Raw genomic sequence first — 22,008 nt, 5'->3', positions numbered from 1 at the left:
TTACGACCGAACAACCAGAATGACCAGTGGCTTTGATGCACACTGACCACCCGGAGCAGATGCTCAATGCAGGAGCTGCCCCCTGGTGGTCAGTGCACTCCCACAGTGGGAGCGCCACTCAGCTGACACATCCGTCCTGGTGACAGTGCAACTCACCAGCCCGGCAGCAGCCACTCACTCCCTCAGTACTCCTGCAGTTCCAATCTCCAGGACCAGCTCCGCCGCTATGATCCCAACAGCGCCACTGGCCTCCTGGAAGTCGGCCTCGGGCACCGCGGCCGCTTCCCTTCCCTAAATGCTCCGCAAGGAAGAAACAATATAAAAGTGGCCGCCAGGTAGCTCCCGACAACCAGTGTCAACATCCACAGGACGGATCTGGATCCCAGGCCGGAAAGGGCGTCCCACCACCAGCTCAGAGGGGCGATCGCATCCCGCCCCACCCCTTTATCCCCCTTGGGACCCCACCTGTGCATGAATTTATGCACTGGGCCTCTAGTTATTAAATAAAATAAGGGTTTCTTGAACACAAGCATTTCAACACCATGATAGTCGATCTGATCACCAAGACTGTTACTAAGTGACTTACAAGCGATTAGCATATACACTGAAAAAAGGGATGATTCACATCCCAGGCTGAAAGGACAGCTTCAGAGCAAAATTTTACCATGCTATTCAGAATGGCATGCAATGTAAAATGTACGAATTATTCATTTCTAGAATTTTCTATTTAATCTTTTCAGACCAAGGTTAACCACAGGTAACTGAGAGCATGGAAAGTAAAACCATGGATAAGGGGACAATACTGTATATATAGAACTTTCCCCAGAAGGCTTAAATTTCACTTGAAATGTTTTGGATGATCTGAGAGTATTGAGGTTTCTCTAGTTTAACTGGAAGATTTTGCTGAAATTATAAATGTCTAAAATAAAAGTTGACAAGAACTTAATTTAAAAAATGTTTTGAACTATGCAAAAGTGAATTTTATCAAACCCAGCCATATTTTTATGATGAACTAGAGGCCTGGTGCACAGGATTCGTGCACTGGTGGGGGGGGGGCGTGGCCTGCGGGGATTGGCCTGCTGTGGGAGCGCCGCTCATCCGAGTTAGCCAAGCGGCTACAGCGGGAGCAGCCACTCATCCTGGTCAGCCGAGCAGCTGTGGACCCACCCTCTGAGCGGCTGCTCCTGCTGTGGCAGCGCCACTCATCCGGGTCAGCCGAGCGGCACTCCCATTGTGGGAGCACATTGACCACCATGGGGGGCAGCTCCTGTGTTGAGCATCTGCCCCTGGGTGGTCAATGCGTGTCATAGCAACTGGTCGACTGGTCGTTCTGCCTTTTGATCGCTGGGCTTTTATTATATAGGATAATAGCTATAGTTAAAAAAAAATTTGTAAAGCTTTTTTACAGATGCATTTTTTACAAACATCCTTACATAAAGTTGCATAAATACAATGACTACTTCATACAGAAGTTTGAGGTACCCTACTGTTTTCAACAAATCAAATTGTCTGTTTAGTTAAAATTAGTTACCTTTTAAAGAACTCCATCTTTTTTATTTTTTTTTTAATAGCATTGTGATATTTATGTCTAAGCTTTTGTGCCACTGGGGGAGAGTTTCACAATTCCTAACTGTGGATAACAATTTAATATTGTAGATAATTAGAAGTTGACTGTACTTTTAGAATTTACCTATTAGGAAAATTTTTGTGGGAGCTCTTTGATTATATAAAAAAGTGAATCTAGTTAGTACATATCATTTAGAGATTACTTACTAGAACTCTGTTGAGAATGATTTTCACTTAATTAGTATAATGTCTATTCAAAATACATTTTTTGCAAATGTTGTGTACCATATGTAAACTTAAGTTTTTAACTTAAAAAATTTTAGACTGATCAGAAGAAGGAAGCAGTTGCTCCTGTGCAAGAAGAATCAGATCTTGAGAAAAAAAGAAGAGAAGCTGAAGCATTGCTTCAAAGCATGGGGCTAACTCCAGAATCCCCCATTGGTAAGGATAAGAATATATCCATTTATGAGAGACATATATTCCGTTCAGCTCAGATGTACTTGAGATGAGTGAGTTGACAATATATTTTGCATATTTTTCTTATTCGTGTATCTTAAGAATTATTGATCTTATCTTTTATTTTGAACTAGGGGCCCGGTGCACGAAATTCGTGCACTGGGTGTGGGGGGGGGGGGGGAGTGTCCCTCAGCCCAGCCTGCCCCCTCTCACATACTGGGAGCCCTCAGGCGTTGATCCCCATCACCCTCCGATCGCCTGATCGGCCCCTTGCCCAGACCTGACGCCTCCGCCAGAGGTGTCAGGCTTGGACAGGGGACCCCCATCTCCCCGCGATCACTGGCTCTGGCCCCCGCCCAGGCCTGAGGCCTCTGGCCCAGGAATCATGCCTGGGCAGGGGACTCCCATCTCCCTCTGATCGCTTGCTCCACCCCCCGCCCAAGCCTGACGCCTCTGACCCAGGCTTCAGGCCTGGGCAAGGGGACCATCATATCCCCCCAATCCCCGGCTCCGCCCCCCACCCAGGCCTGATGCCTCGGCCAGAGGAGTTGACCCTCATCACCCTCCGATCACCAATCACCGGATCGGCCCCTTGACCAGGCCTGAGGCCTCCGGCAGAGGTGTCAGGCCTGGGCAGGGGACCCCCAGCTCCCCGTGGTTGCAGGCTCCGCCCCTGCCCAGGCCTAACGCCTCTGGCCTAGGCATCTGGCCCAGGCAGCGGGGACCTGCAGTGGCAGCGGGGGGCGCCGCGATCGTGGGCTTCGCTTTAGGCCCAGGCAAGGGACCCCTAGCTCCTGGGACTGCCAGCTTCGACCTTGCCCAGCTCCCATCGCTGGCTCCACCCCTACTTCCTGCTATCACTGGCCAGGGCGGCAAAGGTGCCTGATTCTCCGATTATGGCTGGGTGGCAGGGCAAAGGCGGCCCCAGGGCCACCTTTGCCCTGGCCCCCAGCTCTTAGCTCCCCCCTGGGTTTCAGATCACTGTCAGTGGCAGGGGGCTTCTTCCTGCTTTCCCTTTCGCCTCCCTGCATTGTGCCTACATATGCAAATTAGCCGCCATCTTGTTGGCAGTTAACTGCCAATCTTAGTTGGCAGTTAACTGCCAATCTTAGTTGGCAGTTAACTGCCAATCTTAGTTGGCAGTTAACTGCCAATCTTAGTTGGCAGTTAATTTGCATATAGCCCTGATTAGCCAATGAAAAAGGTATCGCCGTACGCCAATTACCATTTTTCTCTTTTATTAGTGTAGATTGTCTTTTTTCAGATGTGCTAATACATGGTTCTTTTGTTTGTTCAAGAGAGCTGCAAGGTTAATTATGTTTATTAACATACATGAACCACCACTTAACTTTTCTTGTTAAGTCAGTAATTTATTTCAACAAATATTTGTTGATCAAGTTTTCTGTGCCATACTGTATTAACCTTAAAGATGACTGTGATTCCTTATTTTAATTCTACATTCTTTGCTGTAGGTTAGACAGAGGTGTAGATAATCAATCAAAATTCTAAAGGTATATTAGTATTCACAAGTATAGGAGTGGAAGGAGAAGCTTATAGCCTTCTGCTCTCAATGGTAATAAGGAAAATAATATTGGTACATTCTTTTGACTTAGTCTCATTCTTTTTCTGTGTTACTCATTTTTATAGCAGTGCTAGACCAAAAGGCTGAAATAGAAGAGGTACTGAGGATAATCTATAGTTACATATTAGAAAGCATTAGTGCCTAAAATAATTTTGAGCTGGGTGCTTTTACATGGTATTTTAGTTTGACATGGTCATTGTCCTTTAGGGACCTAAAATTTCAGGGTTAGCTTGTGGGCTGATTTCATCTAGTCCAGGGAACAAATACCAGAGATAGTAACTGCTGTATACCTGTTGCAAAACTACAACAAAATAGTCCTTAGAGCTGATATTTCTAAAAGGTTTGAAGATGAAAAAGCTGGTTTCTCTCATGGTCTGCTCCATTGTTATTTCTTTCAGCTCATTTGCCTTTTCCTTTTTGTAGAGTGTGAAGATTGAAATATGTTAATGTTTAATAAACTGACGTTGCATATTATGGTTTTAAAAGTAAATAAATCAGAACACTCTTTTCTTGTTTAAAAAATATCAAGTTGCTTGTTAGCTGCTTAGTCTTTGAATAATGATTTTTTTTCTGAGCCTTTGGCTTTTGTTTAGATGTTAATATTCCAGGTTTGGAGCACTTGTGTCCACAAGGGAGCATAATTGTAACAAGGGCTGTTTTTGAATAGTAAGAATCCTGGAAGAAATTCTTACAACCTTAGATTACCTTAGAGTTGTAGTCACTTGAGGTGTTGACTGGGACAAGAGGATTTGCTTTCAAGGATTTTTTTTTTTAATATATTTTATTGATTTTTTACAGAGAGGAAGGGAGAGGGATAGAGAGTTAGAAACATCGATGAGAGAGAAACATCAATCAGCTGCCTCTTGCACACCCCCTACTGGGGATGTGCCCGCAACCGAGGTACATGCCCTTGACTGGAATCAAACCTGGGACCCTTCAGTCCGCAGGCTGACGCTCTATCCACTGAGCCAAACCGGTTAGAGCACTTTCAAGGATTTTTTTTCCTTTTCTGTTCTTTGTAAGATATCCATTTCACTGCATTCACCTGCACATATTTATTAATTTATTGCCCACCTCCATAATCAGTTCTTGAAAGATCATTCTTTAGTTGTATGCATATGTGTGTTTGTTTCTCCCTTATACCCCACCTACAGTTTCATTCTTCTTCCGTCTTGCATTAAGTACTTTTGCATTTTTCACATACATCCTTTTGATCTGTCCTACATGTGTTTACATTTTTCAAATTTTCATATATCTATGTGTGTATGTTTTTTATACATACATGGCATTATACAGTGTGTCTCATTCTTCTATAAAGGGGAGCTTTTCCCTCCATAAACAGGGCTATGTGGTTACTCTAACTCAGCCATGGGCAAACTACGGCCCTCGGGCCAGATACGGCCCGTTTGAAATGAATAAAACTAAAAAAAAAAAAAAAAAAAGACCGTACCCTTTTATGTAATGATGTTTACTTTGAATTTATATTAGTTCACACAAACACTCCATCCATGCTTTTGTTCCGGCCCTCCGGTCCAGTTTAAGAACCCATTGTGGCCCTCGAGTCAAAAAGTTTGCCCACGCCTGCGAGTCTAACTGCATTTTATGTTAGAAAAGCATGAGACATGCTTAACTTTTCACTTTAATTACTAATAGTCACTTCCAAGGTGTGGCAGATAAGGGTGTGTGTGTGTGTGTATTTTATGACTTTGCTGTAATATTCTTGTACTATCCATACTAAGTGGCCATTCTCATTTAAAATAAATTGGACAGCTTTCCCTTTTGCTGTTTTATAGAACAACTTGTAAAGGATAGATATTACCTGTTCCTTAAGAACTTGAAAAATTGAACTGTAAAGCTGCCTGGGATTATAACTTTTTTCCCCAGGGGTGGTGGACAACAGGAGTTTTTTTGTTTTTGTTTTTTTCACTGTTTCAGGTTTTTTGTTTTTGTTAAAATATATTTTATTGATTTTTTTACAGAGAAGAAGGGAGAGGGATAGAGAGCCAGAAACATCGATGAGAGAGAAACATCGATCAGCTGCCTCCTGCACACCTCCTACTGGGGATATGCCTACAACCAAGGTACATGCCCTTGACCGGAATCGAACCTGGGACCTTTCAGTCCACAGGCTGATGCTCTATCCACTGAGCCAAACCGGTTAGGGCTGTTTCAGGTTTTAATGATTATAGTCTATTTAAGTTTTCTATTCTTTTACCAGGTTTGTGTTTTTTTTTAAATACACAAAACAATAATAAACGTTTATTATCTCTAAGTTTTTGTTAGCCAGGAATTTAATAGTGGCTTAGTTGAGTGGTTTTGTCTCAGAACTCTCATGGGGTTGAAGTCAAGATGTTAGAGTTGTAGTCACCTGAGGTGTTGACTGGGGCTAGAGGATTTGCTTTCAAGGTGGCTCAGTCCCATGGCTGGCAAGTTGGTGTTGGCAAGGGAGGGCTGAGTTCCTCCCCCTGTGGCCACTCCACAGAACTGTTTGAGTATCCTTGCAGCAGGTCAGCTGGGCTCTCCCAAAGTGAGCAATCTGGGAGAGAAAGAGAGCCAGGAGGAAGCTGTCCTTTTTATGGCATACCTTTGGCAGTCCCACAGCATCATTGCTGCCACATTCTGTCCATTGCAAGAGAGTCACTAAATCCAGCCCACATTCACATAGAATTTGTGGATGTTCTTTAAAACCACCAAAATATTTTCAGAACCTTATAGGTCTCTTCATATTTTGAGATGAAAATGTGCTTTGTTTTCCTTTAAATATATATGATGATTTATATTGGTATGTTTTCTAATGTAAAAGCATATTTACATTCTGCAGCTTAGCTTTGAGATACTATTTTTCTTATACATTGCTAGATTTGTTAGTATTTTATTTAGGAACTAGAGGCCCGGTGCACGAATTCGTGCACAAGTGGAGGGGGGTCCCTCAGCCTGGCTGGCAATCGGAGCTGATCGGGGCCATCTCACCCAGTCCTGATTGAGGCCGGCCAGCTGGGGGGAGGGACCATGGGAGGTTGGCCGGCCAGGGGAAGGGGCCGTGAGAGGTTGGCCGACTGGGGGAAGGCGCCACTGGAGGTTAGCTGGCTGGGGGGTGGGAGGGGCTGCACAAGGTTGGCCCATTGTGGGGAGGAGCCGCAGGAGGTTCCAATCAGGGCGATTGGGACCCGGAGGAGGGGCTGCTGAGGTTGGCCAGTCGGGGGAGGGGCCACAGGAGGTTGGCTGTGGGAATGCACTGACCACCTAGGGGCACTCCTGCATTGATCATCTGCCCCCTGGTGGTCAGTGTGAATCATAGTGACCAGTCGTCCGGTCATTCCGATCATCCAGTCATTCTGGTCGTTCGGTCCTAATGGTCACTTAGGCTTTTATATATATAGATTCTTTATTTAAGCTCAGAAGACTAAGATATTTTTTTTCCTTTTACTGTATCTGGTTTTATTATAATGGTTATACTGGTCTCATTAAATGAGTTGTGTGGTTTTCCACACATGCCTAAAAATCTTTCCAGTATTTATGTAAAATTGGGCCTGAAGATTATGGAATACAGATGTAGACAGTGGTTGTCAAATTTTTTTGACCTTAACCCATGAGGGAAAAAAAACACATGTTGTATCATGATCCAGGGTGGATACTTGTTTTTCTTTTTAATACAGAATAAGTTTGTTAAATATATTTTATTGTAAAATATAAAAACACTGCTAGGATACTCAAGAAAATTTATTTTTTTTAAATCACTCTATTATTTTTTTAAAATGGATTTTTTTTTAAATATATTTTATTTATTTTTCACAGAGAGGAAAGGAGAGAGATAGTCAGAAACATCGATGAGAGAGAAACATCGATCAGCCGCCTCCTGCACATTTCCCACTGGGGATGTGCCCGCAACCCAGGTACATGCCCTTGACCAGAATCGAACCTGGGACCTTTCAGTCCGCAGGCTGACGCTCTATCCACTGAGCCAAACCGGTTTCAGCTAAAATGGACTTTTTATTCTTTTTTTTTATTCTACCAAAGAGAATTCATGTGTTGCTTTTTTTTTGTAAAAGATATAGCTAATAAAAACTCTTAGCTTCTGTTCACTGGTATATCCTTATTTATTTGGTCATTTGACTGCTTTCTGTCAGAGGTTCTTGAGAGAGGAGATAACATTTTTATTCCTGGTGCCCAGCACAGGCTAGACAGTTAAATATTTGTTCAGTTATTAGGTTATATGTCTTTATAGCTGGTAAGGCCAAGTAAAAGCCATTCTGCTTTAAAAGCAACAGCAAAATCTTAGTGTTTAAAACTTAGGAAAAAGCATAGTGGAAATTTCCATTATGCCTTTTTTTTTAAAACTAAATTTAAGTTGAAGTCTTAAGAAAGTTAATTTTAGATACAGCATTCAAGACATATTGTATCAAATGTGGAGTTCTTAAACATTGATGATGGAAAAAATAAAGTGAATCTCCTTTTGTATGTGTAACTTCTGTTTTATCTAGTTTGTAAAGAGATGAAAGCATATTGTCAGTTACTCTGTAGCCTGAGTCTGTATCAATTGGATAGAGTAAATGTGATATCTAGGTTTTCTTTTATTAAAAAGAAAAGAAATTTATTGGTCAAAATAAGTATTGCTTCATTTTTTCCCCTTCCTCTTGTAACTTTTGAATATTTTAAATATGATTTTTTGATAGGATGCTTTCCGTATACCAAGTCATTTTTTTTCAAATTTTAGTCTAATTTTAAGTTTCTTATAGTATTTTAATTCTGTAAAATTTTATTTTTATTTCTTTTTAAGCATTTATCTGATGCTCTGAATTATATTGTAGAAAATAAAAGAACAGAAACATTTAGGGGAGATTAGTGGAGAATAAACTTCATTATTAGGAGAAGGGGCCAGAGAAAAGGGAGAAATTAATGATTTCTAGAGATTTAAGGTTTAAAGCAATAGCTTTCAGGTAAAAAAGAGTAAGGTATGAAAAAGTTATTTAGATGTTAATATTCCATGCTCAGAGCACTTGTGTCCACAAGGGGGCATAATTGTAACAAGGGCTGTTTTTGAATAGTAAGAATCCTAGAAGAAATTCTTACAACCTCAGATTATCTTAGAAGCTCACTCTTCTATATCACTGTCTTCTACCACCACTTTCTTTCCCTGCATTTATTTGCCTTGACTGTCCACCTTTCTAGGTCCTTTTTCCTGGAAAAGTCCCTTCTTGCCAGAGGTTTTCTTTTACTTGAAAAATAATTGGGTGGTGCAGCATTTTTCATCTCTGAGACTTCTGTGTAGTTTTCAGTGGTTGACTCAAATGTAATTCTAATTCTAAATCTAGGTACATTCCCAAGACCTTTGTGCTTTAAGAATATTCTAGACTTAGCTGGTTTTGCTCAATGGATAGAGCGTCAGCCTGTGGACTCAAGGGTCCTGGGTTCAGTTCTGGTCAAGGGCACATTCCCAAGTTGCGGGCTCAGTCCCCAGTAGGGGGCATGCAGGAGGCAGCCAGTCAATGATTCCCTCTCGTCATTGATGTTTCTCTCTCTCTCTTCCTCTCCCTTCCTCTCTGAAATCAATCCTATATAATAAAAGGCTAAGATGCAAATCGACTGAACAGCAGAATGACCGGTTGCTATGATGTGCGCTGACCACCAGGGGGCAGATGCTCAATGCAGGAGCTGCACCCTGATAGTCAGTGCAGTCCCACAGGGGGGCGCCGCTCAGCCAGAAGCCAGGCTACAGCTGGTCAGCGCAGTGGCAATGGCGGGAGCAGGCCTAAGCCATCAGTTGGACATCCCCTGAGGGCTTCCGGACCACGAGAGGGCACAGGCCGGGCTGAGGGCCTTCCCCACCCCAGTGCAGGAATTTCATATACTGGGCCTCTAATAAAAACATATTTTATATATATATATATATATATATATATATATATATATATATATTCTAGTAGTTTCTTCACAGGGCAAAAATCAGCAATGCTAATTTTATATCCCTGGAAGGCCAAAATCTAAGCTGGCGGGAAAGGCCTTCTCAATTAGCTTTTTGTCCTAGAGAATTAGAGTCATAACCTTTCAGTATTACTTACATGATCAGTGAGTGCTTGGTGTAGATTTGTTTTTCAGTTTACTCCATATTTCTCTGTCGGTTCTAAGAGAAGAGAATAGGTGTCTTTGCTCTAAGCTTCTAAGACAGCGGTTCTCAACCTGTGGATCGCGACCATCGGAAAACATATATAGCATATCACATATTTACATTACGATTCATAACAGTAGCAAAATTACAGTTATGAAATAACAATGAAAATAATTTTATGGTTGGGGGTCACCACAGTAGTCATCAAATAAAACTACCATTCCCTTTTTTTCCCTATTAACATTCTTCCTTTTTCAATAATAGTAACTTCCTTTTTTTAGTTTTGTTCCTTCTTGTGGTTTACCTTAATTTATTATTGCAAGATAAAGTTGGTGGGCCAGATAACTTTGAGATCTTAATAAACCTCTTCGTCATCCAGCTTAGAAATCTTTTTTTCCCCAGAAAGAATATAGTTTTGGTATAGAGATTTTTATCTTATTGTAAACTTGAAGTTATGGTGATTTATTTTGCTTCTGGCTGATAATTTGGTAGCATCACACCTAAGATGTACTTTTTTTTTTTTTTTAAATATATTTTATTGATTTTTTACAGAGAGGAAGGGAGAGAGATAGAGAGTTAGAAACATCGATGAGAGAGAAACATCGATCAGCTGCCTCTTGCACATCTCCTACTGGGGATGTGCCCGCAACCCAAGCACATGCCCTTGACCGGAATTGAACCCGGGACCCTTCAGTCCGCAAGCCGACGCTCTATCCACTGAGCCAAACCGGTTTCGGCCTAAGATGTACTCTTTATTTCTGAAACTTCTATTTCAGAATTGGCTAAGTTAGTGTATTTATTTATGTATCTATAATTACAATTTAACATATCTCCATAAAGAATTTGAGGAGAATATGAATATATATATATATATATATATATTTATTTTAAATGTAGTCTTAACCAAGAAAGATACTATTGAACTTGTTGAGTGGAATTATTGATACTTGAAGTCACTAGAAAGGGGAAATAACATATTACATTGAAAAAGAATTTTATAGTTCATCACAAATAATTACATGGAGAGGAATATTACTATTTTCTTCTAATCTTTCTAATAATTACTTAGAAAAATTATTTTTTAAACATGAAGTTAAGTATGTAATTTAAAGAATATAAACTTTCTCTTTTAAAAACCTCTAATATCAAAACATTATGTTGCCCCATTATGATTTAATAAACATGTACTTGTGCTTATAATGGCAAACCACTATTAGATATTGCTCTTTATTTAGATCTTAAGGGAAGCCTTATAGTGAGAAATGGACAAAAAGATAAGGAAATGTAACATAAGAGAAGTTAAGGGATATTAATGTTCTTTTATTTCAGATACAAGTAATTTTTAGCTACTTTGAGTTATACATGCAGCACTTAGCACAGTGCCATCTGCATGCGAACTATAGGTTATCCCCCCAAAATGTATATACACACTGAATAGTTATAAAGATAGTGTTTATTAAAATACATTTTGTTTTCAAAATTGAGCTATCAGCTGATAAAGTGTTCATACATTTTTAGGGGACACCCTGTTATATGAAAGTGATTTGGTTTTATCATTGTCTCTGAGAGATTTAATCACAAAGTTAGAAACATTTGATTTTGCGTTTCAAGTCCTTTGGAAATTAAGTAATAGTTCATCACTATCTCAGGAAACATTATAGCTATGATTTTTTTCCTTCTAATCTTACTGGTTACCAATAGAATTTGCCACTGAAAAAAATAAGATGATCAGTTGTGCACCTATGTTTAAGATGTAATTTGTCATACTAAACTTGTTAGACTAGCAAACCCAATGTTTCTACTGCAGCATGTATAAACATTTAACATAATTATAAGGGTTCAGTGAATATGACTATTACAATAACACAGACTTTTAATTAAGTACATATTTCGTTAGTTCCTATATAACTGGGAACTTACCTTCTTTTCAGTAGACTAGTAAAAGAAGGGCTCACAGCTCAACATAAAATGTATTAGTCACTTAATATTGTACATTAGAAAATGATTTTAAAATGATATTTGGGGTTGGGGACAATTATGGTAAAATTTAACCAGAAGATGGCAGTGATGATCTTCTTACACTCCCTGCAGTGGTAATCAAAAAGTTTTACAAATGTGAAAGCATGAAATATGCACGCTCAACTGTTAGTATATAATGTTATAAATGACAGTTTAGGGGAAAGCATTTGCTGTTTGTTTTATATATTATGAAAAATGTGTATTTTTCTATAAGAAGGGATTAAGAATATTTTGGGTGTCTGTATCTTTGTCTGTACACTTCAGTTTTTTCTGAATACTGGGGTAAGGAAGTTACCATAAGTCTTGCCTTGTCTCAGTTGCATGCATCACTTTATGTTATGCATCATGTCTAGAAGGCATGCTGTTTTATGGCCTGTTTGCACTTTTCACCCAAATTGCTGGAAACTAATGGACATTTTAAAGGAGTCATTCCTGTAGTCAGTCATTCTCTAAATTGGCTTTTATTTTTTGGTGGGGGAAAATTAAATCAAGACATTTTTGAAAGAAAAAAGTATTAAATAAAAATTAACACTTAAAAATAAATCTCAGAAAAACCAGAGTTAATGACTTTTGAAGCATATTTTAGAGTTTTGATATTGACAGCAATTATAAGTATTATTTACACTCTGGTGATCTTAAAAGTGGGAAATTAGAAAGGGGAGAAGGAATGCTCTCCTTTGAAAATTAGTGCCCACATTTTGTATTGGCTGAGATGAAGATGCATCCTTCTGTAACCTTGCTTTTTAAAAATATAAAGCCCAAATGCATTTTGCCAGAGAAGTTGCATGATCATCAGCATGCATTTTTAACTTTGTCTTTCTTCTCTTCTTTCTACTGTTCATTTTCATTCATGTATTTTGTTTTTTGGTTTGACATTTTTTATTTTTTGTTAATTACTTCATGTTAAATTACTTTTGAAACGTCATAAGCTGAGCAACCTCTCTGTGTAGTAACAGCGGATACCTGTCTGTTTCACTATTTAGTCCCTCCTCCTATGTCTCCATCCTCCAAATCTGTGAGCACACCAAGTGAAGCTGGAAGCCAAGACTCTGGAGATGGCGCAGTGGGATCCAGGTATAGTAATTTTCTTTTAATATTTTTAAGAATAGAATGCATTTAGTGCCCAGGTACTGTCGGTGCTTTAGAGGGACTCTAAATAATTATGTTGAAGTTAATATTTTGAGATCTAAATGGTACAGAAATTTTTGTAAAGTGGGGGAAATTTTTTTCTTTACAATATTCAGTTATTACACTTGATAAATTTAGTATTGAGTAGTTAATGGATTTTATTCTAATTATATTAAAATAGAGGTGTTAATTTATTTAAATGTTTTCTGTTTAAGCAAACTTTATATTGGTTAATATATGACTGTTTGGAGTATAGCATAAAACCTTTCTATTGTGCTTAATTTCCCATTCAGTAATTGAAAATCTCACCAGTACAGTTAAATAGCCCAATTCTGTTCTATTAATTCACTAGTTCTGATTAAGATAGAAAATAATAATGCATAAAATATCAAGAATAAGGAATAACTGCTAAGGAAACATTAAGTTTTTCACTGCCTTGAGGACATCATGCTAAGTAAAATAAGACAGAGAAAGACAAATAACCATATAATCTCACTTATATGTGAAATCTTAAAAGATAAATATGGTCATAGAACAAATTGGTGGTTGCCAAGATGGGGGGGCGTGGGCAGGAGATATGAAAAATGGGTGAAGGGAGTCAAAAGGTACGAACTTCCAGTTATGAATAAGTAAGTCATGAGGATGTGAAGTACAGTATGATGACTGTAGTTAATAATACTGTATTACATATTTGAAAATTGCTAAGAGAGTAAATCTTTAAAAAGTTCTCATCACAAGAAGAAGAAATTTGTGTGGTGATGATGTTAACTAGATGTATTGTGGTGATCATTTCACAATATATACAAATATGGAATCATTATGTTGTATACCTGAAACTAATATAATGTTATGTGTCAATTATATCTCAATGAAAAAAGAAAAGAGTGCTTACTACCAAGTTTTCCTAAATTAGCATCTTCCTTGTGAAACTGTATTTCATGTTTGTTTTAGGATCCTGCACACTTGTTGGGTCTTGCTTTTCAAAAGTTCAGTAAGATTTCAGCTTCTTTCTAAAAATTGTGTTGGGAAAATTATTATTACTTCTTTCTCTCTCTTTCTCTCCCTCTCTACCCCTTTCCCTCTTCCTCTTCTCTCTCTCTCTCTCTCTCTCTCTCTCTCTCTCTCTCTCTCTCTCTCTTTCTCTCTTTCTGTCACATACACACTAATAGCAAGTTTTTAATAACATCATACTTTTTTACTTCTTGTGACAGCTGAAATGAGATTAAACATAGGTTAAAAATCTTTATTTAGAGTCCTTATTTTGAGCCAGGAAGTTACATATCCTTCTCAGGAAAATCTCTTAATACACCTTTTAAAAAAAATTAAAAACTGAGAACTTTTATCTTTGTTGTGCTTGACCCCCCTCTAATTGAACTTACAAAGAAGTGATGAGTCTCTAAAAACAGGATCAGCAAAAGAGGAGCAAGGGAGCTAGGTAATCCGAAACTTGGTACTTATTATTCCTAAATAATCAGGTTATCATTAATAATTAGAAGGCACAAGAGGTTCAGTTTGAATTTGAGATGTGCTTTCCAAAACTGTTCTGTATATAGAACCAAAATTGCAAATCAAAGCAATACTGTCATTGGAGATAAATGACATAACTCTTATCATTTAAGAAAAATCAGCCATAGCCGGTTTGGCTCAGTGGATAGAACGTCGGCCTGCGACTGAAGGGTCCCAGGTTCGATTCTGGTCAAGGGCACATGTCTGGGTTGTGGGGCTCAATCACCAGTGGGGGGCATGCAGGAGGCAGCCAATCAATGATTCTCTCTCATCATTGATGTTTCTATCTCTCTCTCCCTCTCCCTTCCTCTTTGAAATCAATAAAAATATATTTTAAAAAATCAGTTTTCTTTTTAGAAATACTATTATCTTAAAAAGAGTATGTATTAAAGATTATTTAGTCTAAATTTATCTCTAAGGCTTATTTAATTTTTAAAATACTCAGACTTTTGTGTTTTTATACAAATATGTTAGTAGTAGAGGCCCAATGCATGAGATTCGTGCACTGGGGGAGGGTCCCTCAGCCTGGCCTGTGCCCTCTGGCAGTCTGGGACCCCTTGGGGGGATGTCCGCCTGCCAGCTTAGGCCCGATCCCTAAGCCGGCAGTCAGACATCCCTCTCGCAATCCGGGGCGCTCACAGTCCAGGACCCCTCGCTCCTTACTGCTCGCTTGCAGCGGAGGTAGGAGAGGCTCCTGCCACTGCTGCTGCGCTCACCAGCTGTGAGCTTGGCTTCTGACTGAGCAGCGCTTCCCCTGTGGGAGTGCACTGACCACTAGGGGGCAGCTCCTGCAGTGAGTGTCTGACCCCTGATGGTCAGTGCGCATCATAGTGACCAGTCGATTTGCATATTACACTTTTATTATATAGGATTCCTTTGCTGATAAGCAAGTGGTATTTTTAAGTGAAGGCTTTTTTTCTTTCTTCAACATTACCATAGTAAAAATATTTCCCAAAATAAAAAATAATATTTATCCAATTTCTTTATTTGATACTATACATTATTTTTATGTATATAATATACTGTGTTCCAAACTCAGTGTTCTTAAGTTTGAATAGGATTAGCAAGATTATTTTAATGCAGCATCAGCAAGTTTGTTTTAAAAAATATATGTAACATTTACTTGGTTTTTAAAATTAATATGAATTAAAACATGTCCTTGTGAGTTTCATTGGGAAACGTAGAGATTATTAGAGACCTACTTTTGCCCCACCCTATAGAGCAGGCACTCATTGAATTGCCAATTTAGTGTTAAATACTATAGATTGCCACAGAAAATAAAGTGTTCATGGCCCCTGCCTTCATGGAACTTACTTTCTAGTGATTACATCATTAATTTATGGGAGAGGATATTCACAAATGATATGTCTGATATTCAAATTATATAAAGAATTCATAAACTCAACATCAAAAAACAATGTAGCTAAAAAATGGGCAGAGGACCTGAATAGACATTTCTCCAAAGAAGACATGAGATGGACAACTGACACATGAAAAGATGCTCAATATCACTAATCATAATGGAAATGCAAATCAAAACCAGTGAGATGTCACCTCAAAAAGACAATACATAAGTACTAGTGAGGATGTGTAGAAAAGGGAGCCCTTGCACTGTTGGTGGGATTGCAAATTGGTGCAGCCACTATGGAAAACAGATGTGGATCCCTCACAAAACTAAAAATAGAACTACCATGTGATCCAGCAACTTCACTCCTGGGTATCTATCCAAAGAAAATGAAAACATTAATTTGAACATGCATCCCTATTATAATTGCAGCATTATTCACAATAGCCAAAATATGGAAGCAGCCTAATTGTTCATCGATAAATGGATAAAGAAAGCATGGTATACATACATGAAAAAGAATGACACCTTACCATTTGTGCCAACATGGACGGGCTTAGAGGATATTATGCTAAGTGAAATAAGTCAGAGAGAGAAGGACAAATATGATTTCATTTGCATGTGGAATCTGAAAAACAAAACAACTGAGCAAACAAAACAGAAACAAACTCATAATACAGAGAACAAACTGATGGTTGCCATAGGAAAGGGGGGAGAAGGCAAAAAGGTGAAAGGGTATAAGAGGTACAAACTTCTAGTTATACAATAAGTGACGGGAATGTGATACACAGCTAGAGAATAGTGTTAGTAGTATGGTAATGATTTTGTACAATGACAGATGGTTACTAGACTTATCGTGTGATCACTTTGTAAGGTATATCCATGTTGCAAACTATGTTGTATACCTGAAACTTACATACTGTTGTCAGTTGTGCTTTGATTTTTAAAAATTAAGGATGTTATTCACTGTATTGAAAAGTTCTAATGATAGGCTAACTCGTGTTTAAAGTGTAGATTTTTAATAAGTTGTAAAACAAGAAAATAGGTATTTAAATATCTTTAGGGGGTATTTGTTCTTATTGCAGAATGAGTACAAAATTAGTTTTTCTAAGTTTAACAGGGGAGGGAATTATTTATTTATTTATTTATTGTGATTGATTTCAGAGAGAAAAAGAGAGGGAGAGATAGAAAAATCAATGATGAGAGAGAATCATTGATCGGCTGCCTCCTGCATGCCCCCAACTGTGGATCGAGTTCGCAACCCGGGCATGTGCCCTAGACCGGAATCAAACCTAGGACCCTTCAGTCCGCAGGCTGAAGCTCTATCCACTGAGCCAAACCAGCTAGGGCAAATTTTCTCTTTTTTAATGATGTGACATACCTTTTTAATCTTAGTACATACATTGTCTCTTTTGAACTCATTTGAAATAATAATTTTCAAAAGGGCTATGTTCATTTTATATATATGTGTGTATATATATAGATATATATAGATATATACATATATATGTATACACACACACACACGAGTTGGAAATTATGACTTCCACTAAATTATCTCCAGATTACATTAGGGGAAAGATAATTGATATTGTTGATTTGGTACTATTGGCAATAAAATAATAGCATTTCTAAATATAATGGCTTTGAAAAAGAATAGGGTCTGATAATGAAACAGAAGTAACTCAAATTGAGCAGGCATGATAATAATGAAAAAATAAAGAGGAAAGAAGAAATATTACAGGAAAATGCATTAAGATGTGCAAGATAGCCAAGACAGCCTAAGATTAGTACACTCACAGAGAGGAAAGAGATATATTAGACGTTATCAAATATGATATCAAAACAGTCACTATTTCTAAATGTCAAAAATTTCTATTGGACCTGATAGTAATTCATGAATAAATATAAGAGCCTGTGAAAAATGGTATTTCTCTAACTTTTCAGATTAGGAAGTTATATTTCATTAGGTTTCTAGTTCACTTTCTCAATCACAGAATTATCTCTAAAATTTAGGTTGTGGCAGTTATTCTATTGGGGAATCATGCCTCTTAATTCCTTTGTTCCATTCTTGATCAGTTTATCTCTTGGGCTTTCAGATTATTTTGTAATTTTACTTTATATGTCTGTAGATGCCTTTAATAAATAATAATCCCATAGGTTGTTCAGTGTGTAGCCAGGCTAGTATGTTTTCTGGACAGGCTGTATTTTACAGCAAACTTTTACTTGATATTAGACTAACATGACATCCTCAACAAGGAGTTTTATGTCACTGATAACAGCTATAGCTTCATATGATGTAAAGGCTTTCACAGAACATTCCTTGGAGAGCATCTCATAGAACCCCGTCTGGTTTAACAAAGCCTTCGTTTGTTGCTGCTCATTGCTTTGTACAAAGTAAATCTTCACTGTGACCTCCTCTTCCTTTGCATACACACAATACTGTTTAAGTCTTTATATTTTCAAAATGAAGAATTCCTCTAGTTCAAGTCAACTGATTGTTTTTATTGATAAATTGTATAGGCAAGTAAAGTACAGAAATCGTTTTTTTATATTTAACTATAGCAGTTTTAGTTGTACATTGTAATTTACATGAGATGCTAATATTTTGACAAAAATGGTAGCACTGAACCTATTGTGCTTAACTTTTTAATATGGACTGTGAGCATCATACAGTACTGTACATAATTATTTTATATATTGCTAACCTGTGAGAATGCCAATGTGACAAAGTACCTTTTGTTTTAATAATGATTAGATCTCACTTAAATGGAAAAGATCCAGTAGGCAAGGCTTTAAGGCACAACTGAATATTTATTTAGGATGGATAGGATATTCTCCAAAATTTTAGTTTATGAAAATCTTTTGAATATAAAATAAATTTTTCTGGGAAAAGTCTATTTTTTCCTAGCGACAGAAATCTGTAGCTGCTTTCTAAAGCAGATGACATGTACGCCCAAGGCAGTGCTTAACCCATAAATTACATAAGGGTCACATTTTAGAAACTTTAGCTGTTTTATATCCCAGTGGAATAGTCTTTGGCTTTCTTACCGAAAGGCTTATGTGTTGACTCATTTCCTTTACCAATATGATAATTTCCTGCACACATTTAATGCTTTGGGCAAGATTATAATAGGTTAACTAAAATGTTCTTACTAATTTTTTTTAATTAGGAAACTTAAATTTTAAACTACTTTTACAGTCCACTTGTTAACATCCAAAAATAATATATTATTTGTGTTGTTGAATGCTTGGCTGTTCTTATCCATTATTGTGCAATAATAGTTTGCCTTAATCTGAAAATACTATCTTTTAACGATTCTAGGTTGTATTTTTGCATCCTTAACTTTATTATGCTTTTTGCATGCACTAGAGCAGGGGTCCTCAAACTACGGCCCACGGGCCACATGCAAATACAAATATTGTATTTGTTCCCGTTTTGTTTTTTTACTTCAAAATAAGATATGTGCAGTGTGCATAGGAATTTGTTCATAGTTTTTTTTTAAACTATAGCCCGGCCCTCCAATGGTCCGAGGGACAGTGAACTGGCCCCCTGTTTAAAAAGTTTGAGGACCCCTGCACTAGAGCATTGAGTGATACCTGGTGGTTTTTTCATACTAACAGAACATGTGGTTTTTTAATGTGAACAGTACTTTAGCTATTCATAGAGTATATTTGCTTGACTAACTTATGGCCTTTTCTGCTAATGCTTCATGGTTGTCCTACAACCATTTAGGACGCTGCATTGGGATACAGATCCATCAGTTCTTCAGCTTCACTCAGATTCCGATTTGGGGTATTGAATAGATTTATTACCTTCCCTTTTTTATAATTAATTTGATTCTTTGTGAAACTGTCCTAATTTTATTTTGCTTAAATTTGTAATATGCAATATATAGTTAGGAAAAGCGTTATATTTTACTGTGACACCTGATTTATCCTCTGTCATTTCGTGAAAGAAATATTCTATGTATCTGATTTTCTAGGTACCCTAAATCTGCCCATTTAAGTGTCCAGATTCCTTTTATTACTTCTGTATTTTCTATGTAAGTTTTTAAAAGATGTGTTACAAAGTTCCCAGACTTTTAATACATATTCTACATGTGATTGAACCTTTTCTGGGTTACTCGCTATAAATATTGATTTATTTTCCTATATTAAAATTCAGTGATGTTTTCTGAGGAACAGAGCTGTTGGTCTCTATACTATGACCCCAGACTGCTATTGGTTTATTCATTTATTTATTAGTTCATTTATTCACTCATTTATTCTAGTCTCCAATGCAAAATATAAATGTTAGTTGCTGTCACTGTGCCTGACTGAGATAGCTATTTTCCCTTGATAATTTGCATCTTCTAAAGCATGCAAATGACCAATACCTTTGGAATTCTATCTAAAGTAAGAATAAATAAGCCTTGAATTGCAGATGAGAAAACTATATATATTAGCTGGAAGGCCTCTCTGTTGGCTCTCCCACCCCCATATGCTTCCTTATTCTCAGGAAAAATGGTTTTTATTTTTTTAAATATATATTTTATTGATTTTTTACAGAGAGGAAAGGAGAGAGATAGAGAGTTAGAAACATCGATGAGAGAGAAACATCGATCAGCTGCCTCCTGCACATTTCCCACTGGGGATGTGCCCGCAACCCAGGTACATGCCCTAGACCGGAATCGAACCTGGGACCTTTCAGTCCGCAGGCCGACGCTCTATCCACTGAGCCAAACCGGTTTCGGCAGGAAAAGTGGTTTTTAGATAAGTGAGGTTTTACCTCTCTATCTTTCTACCTTTAAGTCTTAGAATATTTTGTTTGTTCTAATATTGTGATTTTTATCTACTAAGTTGTATATGTACTCAAGTTAGTACTTGTCCTAATAGTTGTTGGCTTGACCATTTTCCCCAGATATGTGAGTGCTTTATTTTTCTTATGGTTCACATCGTGAAAATCAGAATATAATATTTCTTATTTCAAATTTTATTCTTAGAATACTAGATTATTAAAATGTATTTAAAATTTCTCATTTAATTCTTTGATTATGCTCTTTTTCTTAAAGGCTAAGATAGTCCCTAAGTAGAAAACACATTAAAAATTTCTTATGGCCCACATTTAGGAGCTTAGAGAAATTAATGATATATATAATTCAGATAGTCTGCTTGATATTCTGGAAGTTATAGCAATGTCTTTATTAGATATCCTTTTAAAACAGCTTCATAATTGAGAACTTCTTGGTGAGTTTGGATGCATACTTTATTTGGTTTAAAATTTAAACATCTAATATAATAACCAAGAAAAGATCCCCCAGATACCTAATAAAAGATATTTCTCATTTGGTCCATTTTCCTTAGCCACAACTTTCTTCTGTTTGTCTAAAGAGAATGTTTTCCCTCTATTTAAAATAGAAGTGACTTGAATAGTTGTATGGTATCCAAAAGATCTGTTGCTTTAGTTTACGTATAAAGTACCTGCACTGTAGTTTGTCCATATATGATTCGAGGACAACATGTACCATGCAGATATTAGCAATTTAAGTTTAAATATTTCATTTTAAAATCTAAGTGGACTATATGATTCTCAATTTCTATAAAGTAGGTAAAAAAGTTGTCAACCAAAAATTACTTTTCAGTCTTAAAAGTGAAGTCTTCTACTGGTGAAGGGAACTGAAAGTGGTCTGCATGAGATCCATATTATCTGATTCTTCAAAACAGTCCAGAATCATATCCTTGCAAAAAAAAAAAAAAAAAAAAAGTTCTTATAGTCAACCATATTAAGCAGACCACTACAAAATCCCTATCCTCTTACTTTATTATTACCCACACATCTACTCTAAGAAACTAAATTATTTGCCTTTTTAAAGTGAAAAATAAATACCTTGAATGACTCAGAAATATCTTTTGTTTTTGTTACCTTCTAATTCTTTTGTTAAGATAAAGCCAATTCATTGTTCATCTAGAATTTCTTGAATAAAACACGGATTTAAATTACAATGTTGGATACACAATGTTTGATTCCTACTTTTCTAAAATAACATGGCTTGATGTAGTTAAATGTATCATTTATTGTATTTTAAAATATTGTGTTCACTTTATTTAGACGAGGACCTATTAAACTTGGAATGGCTAAAATTACACAAGTTGACTTTCCTCCTCGAGAAATCGTGACATATACAAAGGAAACGCAGACTCCAGTTATGGCTCAACCCAAAGAAGGTGAATATCCTTAATTATGATTGTCATTAATTCCCCCCCCCTTATTTTTTAATAAGTGGATTTTTCCCCCCATGCTTTTTTGTTTTTATTTTT

General features: G+C 37.3%; 1 protein-coding gene across 11 annotated transcripts in view; it reads left to right on the top strand.

Annotated features, from left to right (window-relative positions):
* Positions 1-22,008, top strand: part of DYNC1I2 (dynein cytoplasmic 1 intermediate chain 2) — a gene marked incomplete at its 5' end in the record, with an annotated part of 52,982 nt that overhangs the window by 5,648 nt on the left and 25,326 nt on the right. For 4 of the 11 annotated variants that reach the window (XM_081095654.1, XM_081095655.1, XM_081095653.1 and 1 more), the window contains 5 exons: positions 1,890-2,007; positions 11,994-12,011; positions 12,713-12,803; positions 19,445-19,504; positions 21,800-21,915. In XM_081095654.1, coding sequence (XP_080951780.1) covers positions 1,890-2,007; positions 11,994-12,011; positions 12,713-12,803; positions 19,445-19,504; positions 21,800-21,915 — 403 coding nt within the window. The remainder of the gene's footprint in view (positions 1-1,889; positions 2,008-11,993; positions 12,012-12,712; positions 12,804-19,444; positions 19,505-21,799; positions 21,916-22,008) is intronic. The other 7 variants (XM_081095657.1, XM_081095651.1, XM_081095658.1 and 4 more) reach the window with 3 other exon arrangements.

The sequence above is a fragment of the Myotis nattereri genome (genome assembly GCF_964212035.1).
Source record: "Myotis nattereri genome assembly, chromosome: 7".
NCBI lineage: Eukaryota > Metazoa > Chordata > Mammalia > Chiroptera > Vespertilionidae > Myotis > Myotis nattereri.
Note: the sequence above shows the minus strand (reverse complement) of the source record. Positions and strands in the feature narration are given on the sequence as shown.